The 16,440-nt window shown below is 40.5% G+C and overlaps 1 protein-coding gene across 1 annotated transcript in view; it reads left to right on the plus strand.

Moving 5' to 3' along the window:
* The window catches only part of LOC311128232 (WD repeat-containing protein 5-like), a 35,224-nt gene extending 23,441 nt beyond the window's left edge, over positions 1 to 11,783 (plus strand). Inside the window, exons 6-14 of the mRNA XM_084160267.1 lie at positions 6,294 to 6,383; positions 6,518 to 6,601; positions 6,748 to 6,803; positions 6,994 to 7,040; positions 7,913 to 7,988; positions 9,898 to 9,931; positions 10,051 to 10,125; positions 10,244 to 10,331; positions 10,457 to 11,783. Coding sequence (XP_084016393.1) covers positions 6,294 to 6,383; positions 6,518 to 6,601; positions 6,748 to 6,803; positions 6,994 to 7,040; positions 7,913 to 7,988; positions 9,898 to 9,931; positions 10,051 to 10,125; positions 10,244 to 10,331; positions 10,457 to 10,557 — 651 coding nt within the window. The 3' untranslated portion in view covers positions 10,558 to 11,783. The remainder of the gene's footprint in view (positions 1 to 6,293; positions 6,384 to 6,517; positions 6,602 to 6,747; positions 6,804 to 6,993; positions 7,041 to 7,912; positions 7,989 to 9,897; positions 9,932 to 10,050; positions 10,126 to 10,243; positions 10,332 to 10,456) is intronic.
* Positions 11,784 to 16,440: the final 4,657 nt, after the last annotated feature.

Raw genomic sequence — 16,440 nt, forward strand, 5'->3', positions numbered from 1 at the left:
AAAGTGCTTAGCAGTCAGTGCAGATAATGTAAAAAGCAGTGTACAACAATTCATCAACAACAAAAACGTCAACTTTTATTCATTAGAGTAATGAGGGAATTTGATTAGACTGAACTGGGGTCCACTGGGCCTGCCACGTGACCGACTAAAACAGGTGATGGCGGAGCGCTCTGCTCAAATCAAATTAATCTGTGCCACCGGCTCATATTGTCAACATGGCAGCGTGATGCATCGTTCAGAAATATATTCATGTCTTTTCCATAAAATGTATACTAAAACAAATCCCGCTTATTACCTACTGTAAAAAGTATTGCAGAGGATAAAGTTGGATATTGAAAACATTGTTCATTACATTTCTATTTGTTTCCATAGTCACCAATTGAAGTTTAAATCTGCAACATATTCTTACATTTAAAGCAGATCAAGCAATGGCAAAAACAAATCTACATCAATGATTTGCACATCTGCATACAGTAATTGTTTCATAATTCACCCACAGACATTACATGCATAGAAAGACTGGGACAGGCCTCCCGAGTGGTGCAGCGGTCTAAGGCACCCGGGTTCGATCCCAGGCTGTGTCACAACCGGCCATGTCCGGGAGTCCCATAGGGCGGTGCACAATTGGCCCAGCGTCGTCCGTGTTAGGGGAGGGTTTGGCCGGGGGGGCTTTACTTGGCTCATCGCACTCTAGCGACTCCTTGTGGCGGGCCGGGCACCTGCAGGCTGACCTCGGTCCTCAGTTGAATGGCGTTTCCTCCGACACATTGGTGCAGCTGGCTTCCAGGTTAAGCGGACGGGTGTTAAGGAGCGCGGTTTGGCGGGTCATGTTTCGGAGGACGCGTGACTCGACCTTCGCCACTCCCGCCCGTTGGGGAGTTGCAGCGATGAGACAAGATCGTAATTGAAAAGGGGGTAAAATAAAAGACTGGGACAGAGTATATAAATGCCCATTGTTTTAATTTATGAATGATTAGTAAGAGTGGTGTGATGGGGTAGATCCTCATCAAGGACCTCTGAGCACAGAATGCGATTTGGAGTGTAGTGGCCCTCTTGAAGAGTGGTGTGATGGGTCAGATCTGCAGTGAAGAGAATCGGCTCATTACAACTTTTATCAATTTTAGATTTTAAAAGAACTTGAAAAGAACATTCCTAAAGAAATTTTGGACTCAGCTGGCTATAAGTATTTCCATGGTACTAGTTGAAGAAGTTTGCGGCAGTTATAGCTTAGAGATGTCTTCAAAAAAGAGCAACTAGCTCATAAACATACTTTGAGTCCTCCACCACCACGGCTGTCAGGGGCATATTTTAGGACTTTCCGGAGGGCTCGCAACACATCGAGCTCCTGAGTTTTCTGGCTTTTCATGAGACTTACTGTAAGCATAAAAAGAGAATAAAATAAATTAATGATTGGCATAATTTGGGCATGCAGGACACGAAAAAACAGTAACGCACAGTAAAATATCTTTAACAGTCATAATGTACTAAACATGTCTCATTGTCTATGTCAAATGTCTCAACTGCTCACATTTACTTACCAACTGCAATTGAGCACACACAAGTGGTGGCAAAGGTATATTTGTTCCTCTGTCCCTTCATATTGAAGTGGGACATTAATTAATTGGTCATCAATCTGAAACATTTTAAGAGGATATCAAAATTAGACAGTAGTTGGATAAAAAAAAAAAAAAAACGAATCTCTAAATGGTAAAGTTTTTCTTAATCCTAATACATGTAATATTCAAACAACTTTTTATAAGCACACCTCTCCATAATCCTGAGGACATTGTCCCGGACAGAGGTTCCCCCAATTGAGGACAGCTTTGCAGTCTTAAAGAAAGTTAAATGCAAAACTTTAAGTGCGTAAAGAGACAAAATATTCCTTTAAAAAAAAGTTGTGGTGTCATATCATTCCCACAACAAATATTGTTAGAAATGGGTGTAATTGGCAAATCTCTTCTGCAACTGCGAAAGTTTGAATTTGGCTGAGAGACGGAGAATGAGCAAGAGAGAAATGGGAGAAACTTTACATGACTCACAGGTATATTTGACAGATATCAAAAGGTCAAAACGTTAGCTAAGTTAGCTAGCTACAACCAATGGCTACAACAGGTAAAACTGTACATTTACCATGTCCATGGAGGATTAGCCAGGGTGCAACGTTAGCCATCTAAAATAGCTAGCTTTAGCTAGCTTGCAAATCTTTCCTTGATGTTCTTCTCCCCAACAAACCGCCGCTTTACTTACAAAAGTAAAACAAGAGTGCAGGAGAACCGGGACTACCACTTTACAGTCAAATTAAATTAAAAAATGTGTACATTTCGAGAAACTGTCGTTTTCCAGCTGTGTTGTGTAGGCTACTGGGCGCTCTGTCCCAATTGCCTTATGGAATGTTGACAGATGCGTTCGAAAAAGCTGGCTGCCTGCGCACAGAGATCTATTGCTGCGTGTGAAGCACAGATTCCAATCCAAGTTGTAGCATGAATTGATATGTCTACCTACTAATTTAGCTACTGAAATTAAAATACAATTACTGAACACATTGTTAATTGCTTAAAAGCTTTAAGGAAAAATATAATGGACATATTTTCAGGGTCTAATTCAGGTGCAATAATAAGGGTTTTGTCAAATATGGTGGATTGTAGTAGGATACTGAAATAAGACAGGCCTACTTGTTATTTTATTTTGTCATAATAGAAACATCAAAACAGCATTCAGTGGAACAGAAGAAAACATGCAGTACAATTAACAGTGCAATTAGCTAACAAATATAAAAGATTACCATTAGAAGCCAACACACACAGCAAGCTACCATATATAATAAATTTAACCATTATTCCATTGTACTGCAGTTTTACTGCATTTTAAAGGTAGTGAAATTTAATTAGGGTATCCTTTATTATTGTACATGTTTATCTTACATGCTGGTAGCCTAGAACAAATGTTATGGAAGTGAATGCACACTTTTCAATTGGCTGGATTGCAACTACGAAAAACACTGCCACAGCCTGTAGTAAATGCAAAAGCATTTATAGCATCAGAGATTCTCTAAATTAGGGACCATCTCTGATCACTATAGGACCGCAGAGACTGTCACAAGTTTGAGCTTTTAATGACCTAGCGAATTCGATAACTTGGAGGTGAAATATATCACCTTATTGAAAAAAAAAAAAAAAAAAAAAATGTTTTGGTATTTCATCACCTGCTGATCCGAGTCAAGTCCCCCGGGTCTCAAACAGAATAGGCCCGAGCCCAGTTTGCTGACTGGGTACAGTATGCCACGAGACCCTAACCCGCTTTGGTGCGCTCTGTCAGCTGTTGTTTGCCAAGTGTGCTAAGCTGAATCACGTAAACCCTGTGGAAAAAGAACATTACTCCAATTTTAATAATTGTAATGGTTCTAGTGTCTTATATGCAATGGGTGCATGGCCCACAAACACTATGCACATGTTTATATATACTGAACAAAAATATAAACACAACATGCAACAATTACAACGATTTTACTGAGTTACAGTTCATAAATGGAAATCGGTCAATTGAAATAAATTCATTAGATCCTAATCTATGGATTTCACATGACTGGGCAGGGGCGCAGCTATGGGTGCCAGGCCCATCCACTGGGGAGACAGGCCCAGCCAATCAGAAGGAGTATTTCCCCACAAAATGACTTTATTACAGACAGAAATATTCCTCAGTTTCATCAGCTGTCCGGGTGGCTGGTCTCAGACGATCCAGCAGGTGAAGAAGCCAAATGTGGAGGTCCTGGGCTGGCGTGTTTACAGTCGTGGTCAAAAGTTTTTGTCAGATGTTACTATGGTATACTGAAGTATAATTACAGTCATTCCATAAGTGTCAAAGGCTTTTATTGACAATTACATAAAGTTTATGCAAAGAGTCAATATTTGCAGTGTTGACCCTTCTTTTTCAAGACCTCTGCAATCCGCCCTGGCATGCTGTCAATTAACTTCTGGGCCACATCCTGACTGATGGCAGCCCATTCTTGCATAATCAATGCTTGGAGTTTGTCAGAATTTATGGGTTTTTGTTTGTCCACCTGCCTCTTGAGGATCGACCACAAGTTCTCAATGGGATTAAGGTCTGGGGAGTTTCCTGGCCATTTCAATGTTTTGTTCCCCGAGCCACTTAGTTATCACTTTTGCCTTATGGCAAGGTGCTCCATCATGCTGGAAAAGGCATTGTTCGTCACCAAACTGTTCTTGGATGGTTGGGAGAAGTTGCTCTTGGAGGATGTGATGGTACCATTCTTTATTCATGGCTGTGTTCTTAGGCAAAATTGTGAGTGAGGCCACTCCCTTGGCTGAGAAGCAACCTCACACATGAATGGTCTCACGATGCTTTACTGTTGGCATGACACAGGACTGATGGTAGCGCTCACCTTGTCTTCTCCGGACAAGGTGTTTTCTGGATGCCCCAAACAATCGGAAAGGGGATTCATCAGAGAAAACGACTTTACCCCACTCCTCAGCAGTCCAATCCCTGTACCTTTTGCAGAATATCAGTCTGTCTCTGATGTTTTTCCTGGAGAGAAGTGGCTTCTTTGCTACCCTTCTTGACACCAGGCCATCCTCCAAAAGTCTTCGCCTCACTGTGCGTGCAGATGCACGCACACCTGCCTGCTGCCATTCCTGAGCAAGCTCTGCACTGGTGGTGCCCCGATCCCGCAGCTGAATCAACTTTAGGAGACGGTCCTGGCGCTTGCTGGACTTTCTTGGGCGCCCTGACACCTTCACAACAATTGAATCTCTCTCCTTGAAGTTCTTGATGATCCGATAAATGGTTGATTTAGGTGCAATCTTACTAGCAGCAATATCCTTGCCTGTGAAGCCCTTTTTGTGCAAAGCAATGATGACAGCACGTGTTTCCTTGCAGGTAACCATGGTTAACAGAGGAAGAACAATGATTTCAAACACCACCCTCCTTTTAAAGCTTCCAGTCTGTTATTCTAACTATATCAGCATGACAGAGTGATCTCCAGCCTTGTCCTCGTCAACACTCTCACCTGTGTTAATGAGAGAATCACTGACATGATGGCAGCTGGTCCTTTTGTGGCAGGGCTGAAATGCAGTGGAAACGTTTTGGGGGGATTTAAGTTCATTTTCATGGCGAAGAGAGACTTTGCAATTAATTGCAATTCATCTGATCACTCTATATGACATTCTGGAGTATATGCAAATTGCCATCATCAAAACTGAGGCAGCAGACTTTGTGAAAATTAGTATTTGTGTCATTCTCTCAACTTTTGACCACAACTGTACATGTGGTCTGCGGTTGTGAGGCCGGTTGGATGTACTGCCAAATTCTCTAAAACAAGTTTGGAGGCGGCTTATGGTAGAGAAATTAACATTAAATTCTGGCAACAGCTCTGGTGGACATTCCTGCAGTCAGCATGCCAATTGCATGCTCCTTCAAAACTTAAGACATCTGTGGCATTGTGTTGTGTGACAAAACTGCACATTTTAGAGTGACCTTTTATTGTCCCCAGCACAACGTGCACCTGTGTAATGATCATGCTGTTTAACCTGCTTCTTGATATGCCACACCTGTCAGGTGGATGGATTATCTTGTCAAAAGAGAAATGCTCACTAACAGGGATGTAAAGAAATGTGTGCACAACATTTGAGAGAAATAAGCTTTTTGTGCGTATGGAACATTTCTGGGTTCTTTTATTTCAGCTCATGAAACATGGGACCAATACTTTACATGTTGCATTTATATTTTTGTTCAGTATAGATTGGTTTCTATTAATTGAGTAGGATTTAGATAACTGTTCAGATTTAAACCAAAAAACAGATATCAATCAAAATAAGATGTATTGAAAAATGCATCTTAATCTGGTTGTGATTTGGTTACAAGACGTCTCGACCAGATTTCAACCAGAAAAATATGTCTTTATCATGTCGTATGCCCACTGGGTAGGGGTCCTTTTTTCACCCACGTTATCATGGTGTTAAAGGGATAGTGCAAGAGTCAGATGAACTCACGGATACAATTTTTATGTGTCTGCGTCCAGTATGATGGAAGTTAAGAGGTAGTTTCGCGAGCCAATGCTAACTAGCGTTAGCGCAATGACTGAAAGTCTGTTGTTCCGGTAGACTTCCAGTCATTGCACTAATGCTATTAAGCAATGGCTCGAGAAACTACCTTCAACTGTTTTCTCTGCAATTGCATCATAAACGCTACTTCCAGACCCTGCAGTAGATGCTCGATCGACCATAATGAGCTCTTACTGTGAACGTTTCATTAAAACCCACTCCTTTCCTTTATTGCAGGGGAAATGTTTGAAGACGTTGAAAGGCCACAGCAACTATGTCTTCTGCTGCAACTTTAACCCCCAGTCCAATCTCATCGTGTCTGGATCAGTGAGTCCTACCTGCTAATACACTAATGCAGCATTCCTATATTTGTACGTAGAAAAGGTTATTGCTAACCCTGATTTCTACCAAGTAGTGATGAATATTTGTTGCATTGTGTGCTAACATGAGTTCTCTTCTAGTTTGACGAGAGCGTGCGGATATGGGATGTTAAAACCGGAAAATGCTTGAAGACCCTGCCGGCTCACTCCGACCCAGTCTCAGCAGTAAGAGACTATGCACATGTAGACATCTTCAATGAACCTAAAAACAATCTACTTCAGATAATAGATTTTTCTGCTTATAGTAGTTGATTATCACACCATCTGGTCAGTCTGCATATATCTCTAATCTGCTCTATGTTGCCCTGCAGGTCCATTTCAACAGAGATGGCTCATTGATTGTGTCCAGCAGCTACGATGGCCTCTGGTGAGGGATTTTTCATTTTTTCATTTTGTTGAATGTACTTTGCAAAGATATGCCTGTAAGTGTATTAACTTAATGACCTAAAAGAACATCTGCGTTTTAATGATGGCTAATTTATCGTAAATATTATTTGGATATTGTTTGAGAAATGTATGAAACAGTATTGACGTTAATATCTCCTGTCTGTCCATAGCCGAATCTGGGACACAGCATCAGGACAGTGTCTGAAAACACTAATTGGTAAGCTTCACCAGCCAGAATGGCAGCATCTGTAACCAGGTTTCAATCCAACCATTTTTATGCGAGTAAAGTACCTGTCGGATAAAAGTGTCACAACAGGCCTGATGGAAATTGTCGGTGAATGTCCTAAATGTTGACAAAATCAAATACGCTAGACGGGTGGATAATTTTCTTGTCGGTTATTAGATTATGCGACAAATGGCAGTGGAAACTATTTATTGTGCAATTGTTGATGGAATAACCATCATATCGAGGTACATTTGCAGTCACTACCTGGACTTAAAAAAGCATGCACAGTTTATTAGGCTACAGATAAAATAAGTTATGATGAACTTCACAGGGTGGTGAAAGTGCATGGAGATGAGTTTGATGCTGCTTTCCTCAATAGATATCCAGAGTCTTAATTTGTTTGCTGGTGACATGATGATTGATTATTGGCTGCCAATTGACAAATAAAAATGATATCACTCTTATCCATAATCTCATCATGTACCCTCAGCACTGTATCTGCGAGCTGTTGGCTAGAGCGCATGCCAAGACCATAGTGGGCACATTTGCTGTTCATCACAGATTTTGTTGTTGTTGTGACAAAACCATCAACAGTTAGAAATGGGATGGAAACGCATAGAATGTCTGCTTTTTTATTCTGTAAATGAAAAGTTATGACAAAGTGCTTTTTGTGTTGCCTACGTCATTACGCACAGCCTTTTATTGGCAATAAGCCAGTTTGATGGAAACACACCGTTGTTGGTAAAATGTGCATGTTCTTTTTACTGAATATTAGAATATTTGCTTGAAAAGAAATTGCCACATTTATGGAAACCTAGCTATAGGAAGTATAACATTGTATAGTATTCTTCTGTCTTTTGCAGATGATGACAACCCCCCGGTGTCATTTGTGAAGTTCTCACCAAATGGCAAATACATTCTGGCTGCCACATTGGACAAGTGAGTGTTAGATTATCAGTAGAGCACTGTCACTTTCCCTCAAATTTAGTAGGATAAGACATATACAGTTGAAGTCTGAAGTTTACATACACTTAGGTTGGAGTCATTAAAACTTGTTTTTCAACCACTCCACAAATTTCTTGTTAACAAAGTATAGTTTTGGCATGTCGGTTAGGACATCTACTTTGTGCATGACACAAGTAATTTTTCCAACAATTGTTTACAGACACATTATTTAACTTATAATTCACTGTATCACAATTCCAGTGGGTCAGAAGTTTACATACACTAAATTGTAACAGCTTGGAAAATTCCAGAAAATTATGTAATGGCTTTAGAAGCTTCTGATAGGCTAATTGACATAATTTTTGTCAATTGGAGGTGTACCTGTGGATGTATTTCAAGGCCTACCTTCAAACTAAGTGCCTCTTTGCTTGACATAATTGGAAAATCAAAAGAAATCAGCCAAGACCTCAGAAAAAAATTGTAGACCTCCACAAGTCTGGTTCATCCTTGGGAGCAATTTCCAAATGCCTGAAGGTACCACTATCATCTGTACAAACAATAGTACGCAAGTATAAACACCATGGGACCACGCAGCCGTCATACCGCTCAGGAAGGAGACGCGTTCTGTCTCCTAGAGATGAACGTACTTTGGTGTGAAAAGTGCAAATCAATCCCAGGACAACAGCAAAGGACATTGTGAAGATGCTGGAGGAAACAGGTACAAAAGTATCTATATCCACAGTAAAATGAGTCCTATATCAACATAACCTGAAAGGCCGCTCAGCAAAAAAAAACCGCCATAAAAAGCCAGACTACGGTTTGCAACTGCACATGGGGACAAAGATCATACTTTTTGGAGAAATGTCCTCTGGTCTGATGAAACAAAAATAGAACTGTTTGGCCATAATGACCATCGTTATGTTTGGAGGAAAAAGTGGGTTGCTTGCAAGCTGAAGAACACCATCCCAACCATGAAGCACGGGGGTGGCAGCATCATGCTGTGGGGGTGCTTTGCTGCAGGAGGGACTGGTGCACTTCAAAAAATAGATGGCATCATGAGGAAGGAAAATTATGTGGCTATATTGAAGCAACATCTCAAGACATCAGTCAGGAAGTTAAAGCTTGGTCGCAAACGGGTCTTCCAAATGGACAATGACTGCAAGCATACTTCCAAAGTTGTGGCAAAATGGCTTAAGGACAACAAAGTCAAGGTATTGGAGTGGCCATCACAAAGCCCTGACCTCAATCCTATAGAACATTTGTGGGCAGAACTGAAAAGGCGTGTGCGAGCAAGGAGGCCTACAAACCTGACTCAGTTACACCAGCTCTGTCAGGAGGAATGGGCCAAAATTCACCCAACTTATTGTGGGAAGCTTGTGGAAGGCTACCCAAAACGTTTGACCCAAGTTAAACAATTTTAAAGCAATGCTACCAAATACTAATTGAGTGTATGTAAACTTCTGACCCACTGGGAATGTGATGAAAGAAATAAAAGCTGAAATAAATCATTCTCTCTACTATTATTCTGACATTTCACATTCTTAAAATAAAGTGGTGATCCTAACTGACCTAAGACAGGGAATGTTTACTACGATTAAATGTCAGGAATTTTGAAAAACTGAGTTGAAATGTATTTGGCTAAGGTGTATGTAAACTTCCGACTTCAACTGTATACAGGACCACGTCATCTTTGTCATGTACTACTGCACCAGTAGAGGGCCCTATTAGACTGTGCAGTACCACTGGACCAAAGAGTTTCATTTCAATGGGAAGGAACGCTCAAGCAAATCTACAAAGAAAGGCTTCTTCATCACTCATAAATGCTAATTAATTATTCACCATTGTTTCTTTTGGGATGCTGTCTTCTAACAGTGATTTTAATTTTATTTATTTTAATTTGTAGCACCCTGAAGCTTTGGGACTACAGCAAAGGAAAGGTAAGATATGGCTAATTCATGTTGCAATTTGATCCAACATGGTATTGTGGAATACTCTTGATTCAAAGGTTTCAGTTCTTTACATGTTCTCTTCAGTAAGTGTTCTCCTCTCATTTCAGTGCTTGAAAACATACACCGGCCACAAAAACGAAAAGTACTGCATATTTGCAAATTTCTCTGTCACCGGTGGAAAGGTAAACTCATCCCCTCTCTTGCATGCATGTCTAGAAATTGATTTTCGAGATTACTTGTATGCTTTTCCCAATAGCTACTTCTGAAGTATCATTCTCTTTCTTATGCTCTGTCTCTCAGTGGATTGTCTCTGGCTCAGAGGACAACATGGTGTACATCTGGAACCTGCAGACCAAGGAGATCGTACAGAAACTACAGGGCCATACAGGTAGGGGAGAGTCATGACAAGAGGTTGATGGAACTGGTTATTATTACTGTGAGGTGAAAAATGCTCACATAATGTCTGTTTCATTCTCTGCTTTTCTCTTCTCCCTCCCACCGTCTCTGTCCTAGATGTGGTGATTTCTACTGCCTGCCACCCCACAGAGAACATCATTGCGTCTGCGGCGCTAGAAAACGACAAAACCATTAAACTGTGGAGGAGCGACTGCTAAGCCCCTGGGCTTGCTTATTTTATTTTCATTTCATTGTACTTTTCATTTGACTGTTTCTAGCTGGACCCGAATGCCTTGGACTGAGCCTCAACTAGAAGAACCAAAGGAACTCAAGTCCAGAACATCACCACAACCACACACCTGCCCTTCATCCAGAACCAGTGCAAACCCCAACCCAACCACCACAACCCTCCGCTTGGTCTTGCTTGTGCCCTTACATGCTCTACTATCTCTGCCTTACTCTTACTGTTAGCTGGATGTTTGTGTTTCATCAATTGAAATATGAGAATCAACCTTTGTCATTCAGGAGGAAAATGGTCACATGGTATCTTATGCTTTACTCTATGTGTAGGTGTCTTAGTATTGATACACGCTTTGTTTTTGCCAGATTGGATTGGCCTCAAGTAAGTACTCCTATCTCCCATGTAAGGTGTTTTTTTTCTTCAGATTAACGGACTGCTTCACTGTTTGGTGTCTGATATTTCACTTTTACTAACTGTAAGTCTCATTGAAATGCAGTAGATTAGTAGCCTGGACCCAGATCAGTTTGTGGTGTCATGCCAAACATGTTGGTGACATGGTAGCACAAACAGATCTGTGACCAGGCTAATAGATGAGTGATAACTGTCATATTTCCAATATTTGTAATTAAACAGTCAGTATGAAGAGGAGTTGAAACAAAGCTTCGTACACGGGAGTGCTTGAGGTTCATTTTATGTTGTATTTATTATAAAACAATATTTTCAAAGCTCGGAATGCATCGAAGGGGTTATATACATTTTTTTGACTAATTGGTGAGTTTACTGTCCCTAGCAGGTGGATTTCCATAGCCATGTCTGGAGTTCATAGTCAATTTCAACAAGGAGTTTTTAGTTTTGCCAGCAGTTTCTCAACCACTTCTCTACAAGTCACTCAACTAACAGTTTTTCTAGTTTGGTATCGCCACTATGCTCGGACACAGCGAGTGCTGCCTTGTTTTGAACTCACTTGTACATTTTACTAGGTGTATTCTGATTCTGTATAATACATTGTTGGTGCTCAACTGATCCCTCTAGAATTCACATTACGTGTAAATGGTGGGTTGCAAAGTATATCGACAAGAGCCTACATTGAAGGTGCTCTTGCCTGTACTGTCAGTGCATTTACTGGTCTCAACTCCATTATATTCAAAGTTAATAATTCAAAGTAATGTTAATTGTTAGGAAAGAAATAAACCCTGAAGAGGCTGTTTTGTTTTTCATTTTAATGATTATTTTAGAATCTTTAATTTAGAGATGTATCCAGTCCATTGCCTTGCACTGTTCTTACATTGGTCCTAACTCCGTGTCTGGCTGTCATTACGTTAACACAACCTGGTTTAGATTTCAAAGCACAGTGACCAAATACAAGCATTTTTGTGCTCTCCATTCTGTACATATTACTACATCAACATATGTATTGTTGTTTTTTAAGACAAGCAATATTTTAGCGGTCTTTCTGTATCGTTCTCTTTTAACTCTGTCTTGATAGCTAGTAGTTCAATACACAACATGAACCTGTTTTACTGCTCTCCCTTTCTTCTGGATGTTCACAGCGCTGCAGTGGTATCAAGGACTGCATGAAATTCTGTATCTGCATTTAGTCAATCTGGATTTTGTGAATATGCGTTTGCATTTGACAGCTGTGACTTAATAAAGAGCATTTTCTAAGATGTTCAAAATATGGTAATCAGTGACACTTTCTAAACAAAGTCGCTATAACTGCGTGACGACGTTAGAGCCACTGAACATGCCAATTGGCACTTGTTTTTCTGTTACTCATTAGAAAACGAGATTTCATTCTTGGAGGTGTTTCCTAGCCGATTCCGCGTTTGGTTAATGATGCGTGACCCCCATGAGACGGAAGCAGAATGACTTTAAAATGACTCAAGAAATCTGTAATAAATGTTGACTTTTTTTTGCCAAGGATGTTTTAGTTGAGCAGTTTAACATCTTAAGGTTAAAAAATGTCTTACGTCAACAAAGTCGGAGCTGCTGGGCAGGTTTGTCTCACTGTAAACTATTAGAAAGCAATCTCCGCAGGTGTTCATCCCATGTTAGTGGGAAAATTTGACATAATCAAATCCAAACCCAACCTTCAACCCGTTGTGATGCACGTTCCAAACTCCGATGAGACTGACATGACCAAAATTATCCTATTTAAACTTTAGTCAATTTTTAATAACTGTTTGACTCGAATCGATGCCACATAAGCTGTATTCAAAGGGTTTCGTTGCTTTTTAAAAGTAATGTCCTATTAGGGGAGAGGACAACACATAACAGCACAAAGACAAAAGGAGCATCAACATTTACTTTTAGATTTTTTTTATAATCTTTTTGTCTTTCCATGAAAGATAGAATATCGGAGAACAACCCACAAAGAACAGATGACGTTTTCCATCTCGTTAAAAATGGACAAAAATGTAATGACAGGACAATCCCATATTGTATCGATAGGCCAGAAAAGGCAAAGTATAGGCGACAGTTACCAGGGTGTCACGGCAACCACTCTGCTCACTCAGTCCATTAGGTCAGATTTATTTTCTTCCCCATTTTAAATCAACATTTACACAAACAATGTATACAACAGCCCACGGGAGGAAAAGGGGAGGTACAGAGTACATAAGCAAGGGATAAAATTACCTTTGTACAAAAATATATATCAAGAAGTGTGTTTTTTCTTGACATTTTACTGAATGCGACAAAGAAAGCTGTGATTGTGTCATGAGCTCAGTGGTTCCTGATAACATTGTTGAACATACAAGTAGCTAAGCAACAAGTCGACTTTGGAGGGCTTCATGTCTTTTGTGTGTAATAACCAGATGTTCTGCTGTTTTCAGGTCCCATATAGAACAGATGTTAGCTGGTGAGGGTTAGGGTTTTGCGCTGCTGGTATTATGCTGGTTGATTTACTTTTGCTTACTTTTGCTTTTAGAGAATCAAGGTCAATTCAAAAAAAAACATGGCATTTGAAAAAAATCTGGTCTGGCTCAGTTTTAACTGAACTACTTGTCTCCCTGTTGCTAAATTAACTGGAAACACTTACAGAACGGATTTATAGATATTTATAAATATATACACATATAGACAAAATATAGCTTTATGGTATATAAAGCATTTTCTGTAGCTATTCATTCTATGTAATCATTTCTGTATCAGTCCAGAGGACCCTTCTCTGTCCATTCCCTGCAGGAGTGAGCGAGCTTGCACATCTGCGTATGGCTTTAACGTACAGTATATACCTGGGGTCTCAAATCACATTAACCTGATCAAGCGCAGAAAAGGAGACAGACAAGTGAGCAGGTGTATATTAGGTGTACATCTAAAAAGTTGGACAAACCTGTTTGCAAATAGATGAATCATCAAAATGCATGTGGTTATTTTTCTGAAATGTTTGTTGAGGTGCAAACAGTTTGATTTTACCTACTCATGTTCCAGAGAAGGCAATTTCCAGATAACTACTTTTACTAGTGCTTAAATTGGAATCATTTGAGCAATGAGTCAATTCATTGAATTTTTTTTTTTTTTTTACAGACAATTACGATTAGTCTTGATAAAAATACTGTTAAGACAGAATTGGCCTAAACACCGCAGTAATTTTTTCTGTCTCCTGAATAGTTTAAAATAAGACCTAATGAAAATGCAATCACCTCTCTAAAATACATGAGCTAGATTTGGACTAAGGACGTGTCAATCAATCCTGCTGAGGTTATTGTCACTCATTCAATCTTTCTGCGAGCAAACACATTGAGGTTTTGACTGACCAAAGACAAAAATGAACATTGATAATGTCATGAAAAAGTGCAATTTCTGATTAAATACTTGTACAAAATTCAAGTAATGTTACAGTGCTGCATCTCTTCCACTAGGGGGAAGTCACAGCTCTCCCATAGTCACCAAATTCCCTATTCTCGCTGGTCAAACCCTCTTCTATCTCAAAGCAAATGTTCTAGTCTGTTTCTCTCTGGCTCTCCCTAGTCTGCTATCATAATGTGGACTGCCAAACTCGGTCCTGGATCTCTGCTAGAGTTGATTGAAATCCAAATCAGTCTGCTGTCATACATGACAGGGTTTAGCCACCCCTTTATAATAAGAACAAACCATACTATCTATGGACGATCTTTGGAAAAAAACGCTAGATGCATAGTTATGCAGCAGCTTGCAGCATAGAAAGAAAAAAAGCGCAATATGGGCATATAGCAGATTTATACATAACATTACATATTTAACATTTCAATTTTACTTAAATGAAACTGTGTTGTCCACAGAAGTGCAGGCAATGGATCCCTCTGAGGGTGAGGGGAGGCTGGGCAGTGGAGCAGTCAACGGTCTCTGTCTTCACCAGGCCCACATCCTCCAGTCAGAGTGGATGGATGGATGGCCTGGGCCTCAGCCTGGTCTGGCTGCCCCAGAGGTGAGATCGCAATGGAGCAGCATGGGCTCCGCAATAGGTTAAGTGGCAAGAAATAAGAGAACATCTAGCCATGAACATGAATGTATTGAAGCACTTCTCCCAATAACTGTTTGACATGGGGCTGTCTAGGGGGGTGATGAAAACAGAGGTAATTGCAAATTGTTTTGCAAATTCTTAAACATATACCATCAATACTGTATGTGGTTGTAATGTCCAGTACAGGTCAAAGGCCATTCTAAAGCTAGGTTACACTGTGAGGAACAGTATGCCTGGTTGCTGTGTGAAGGTCAATCATGGTGTGTTGAAATTCACAGAAGAGTGGAAACAAAAGGTCTCAGAGGTGGAGGGAGACATGACGAAGACATGGCATCACTTTAAAAAGCACAGTTCAGATCAGTGGACACTATTTCCTTACAGTACAGTTCAGTCAAACCATCTGTATATTTCTTCTTCATTTTGTGGTCACCTTAACTCAAGACAGGAAAAAGGAAAAATACTTGTAGTATGAAAACATACATCTGTTTGCTTTCCTTCCTGTGTCAACCTTCCAGAGCACACAGTAATGCACATGTAGTATAGGGCCTATGTAAGGGTGACTCCAGATACACACTGTGCCTAAAGCTTCTCTGTGCAGACAGACTAGGCCACATGAAGGTCATCCAGCTCTGGTCCAAAGAGGCCACACTGCAGGCTTTCACTCCAATCAGTCTCTAAAGCTATATGAGCCTCTGAACACTGGACCAATGTAGTGACGTATTGTCTTTCCTCTTATGTTCACACAGTGCTAATAGAATAAGGAGATGTGGAGAAACGGCTTAGTTTGGGTTCAGAGACCTGAGTGGAGCACCGTTTATCTGCATGGTCTCACCTCTGAGTCCTTTTCTACAATACACCTCAAAACAGACCCAACCGGACCAGTCCGGATTGAATCGGACAAGACTTGACCGGATTGGACCAGACAAGACCGGGCCTGGCTCCTCCCCTCTGCACACAGAACATTAAGTTAGTTCTAAAATTGAGACGGCTCCAATCAGAGCCAGGGACAGACTATGCAGCCCCGCCTCTCTTCAACAAGTCCAAAACACGATTGTCCCAATTACTACGCTGCTGAGCATCCTATGATGAAATCGCCACAGTTAAAAATACACCTGCAAACAGCTACGTGTTGCACCTGGTCTTCTCTGTTGTTGTTTCACCTTACAGAACAATGGCTTAAAACACTTATTTTCTCCTCGGTCCGTTTCATCTCCAGTCCATCGTTGTCTCTCAATTCCTCTCATGAGTTATATATATATATATTTAGATTTATATATTTGTACAATATATAAAACAGACCCATAGACATTGAACTTTTTTTTTGAAACACATCAAAGAGGGTAGAAGGGGGGGGGACACATCTGTCTCTCAAGGGGGAATAGTGTCCAGGGGGGTTAGGGGCGGAGGGGGCGAGGG

The sequence above is a fragment of the Coregonus lavaretus genome (assembly GCF_964263955.1).
Source record: "Coregonus lavaretus genome assembly, chromosome: 4".
NCBI classification, from domain to species: Eukaryota; Metazoa; Chordata; class Actinopteri; order Salmoniformes; family Salmonidae; genus Coregonus; species Coregonus lavaretus.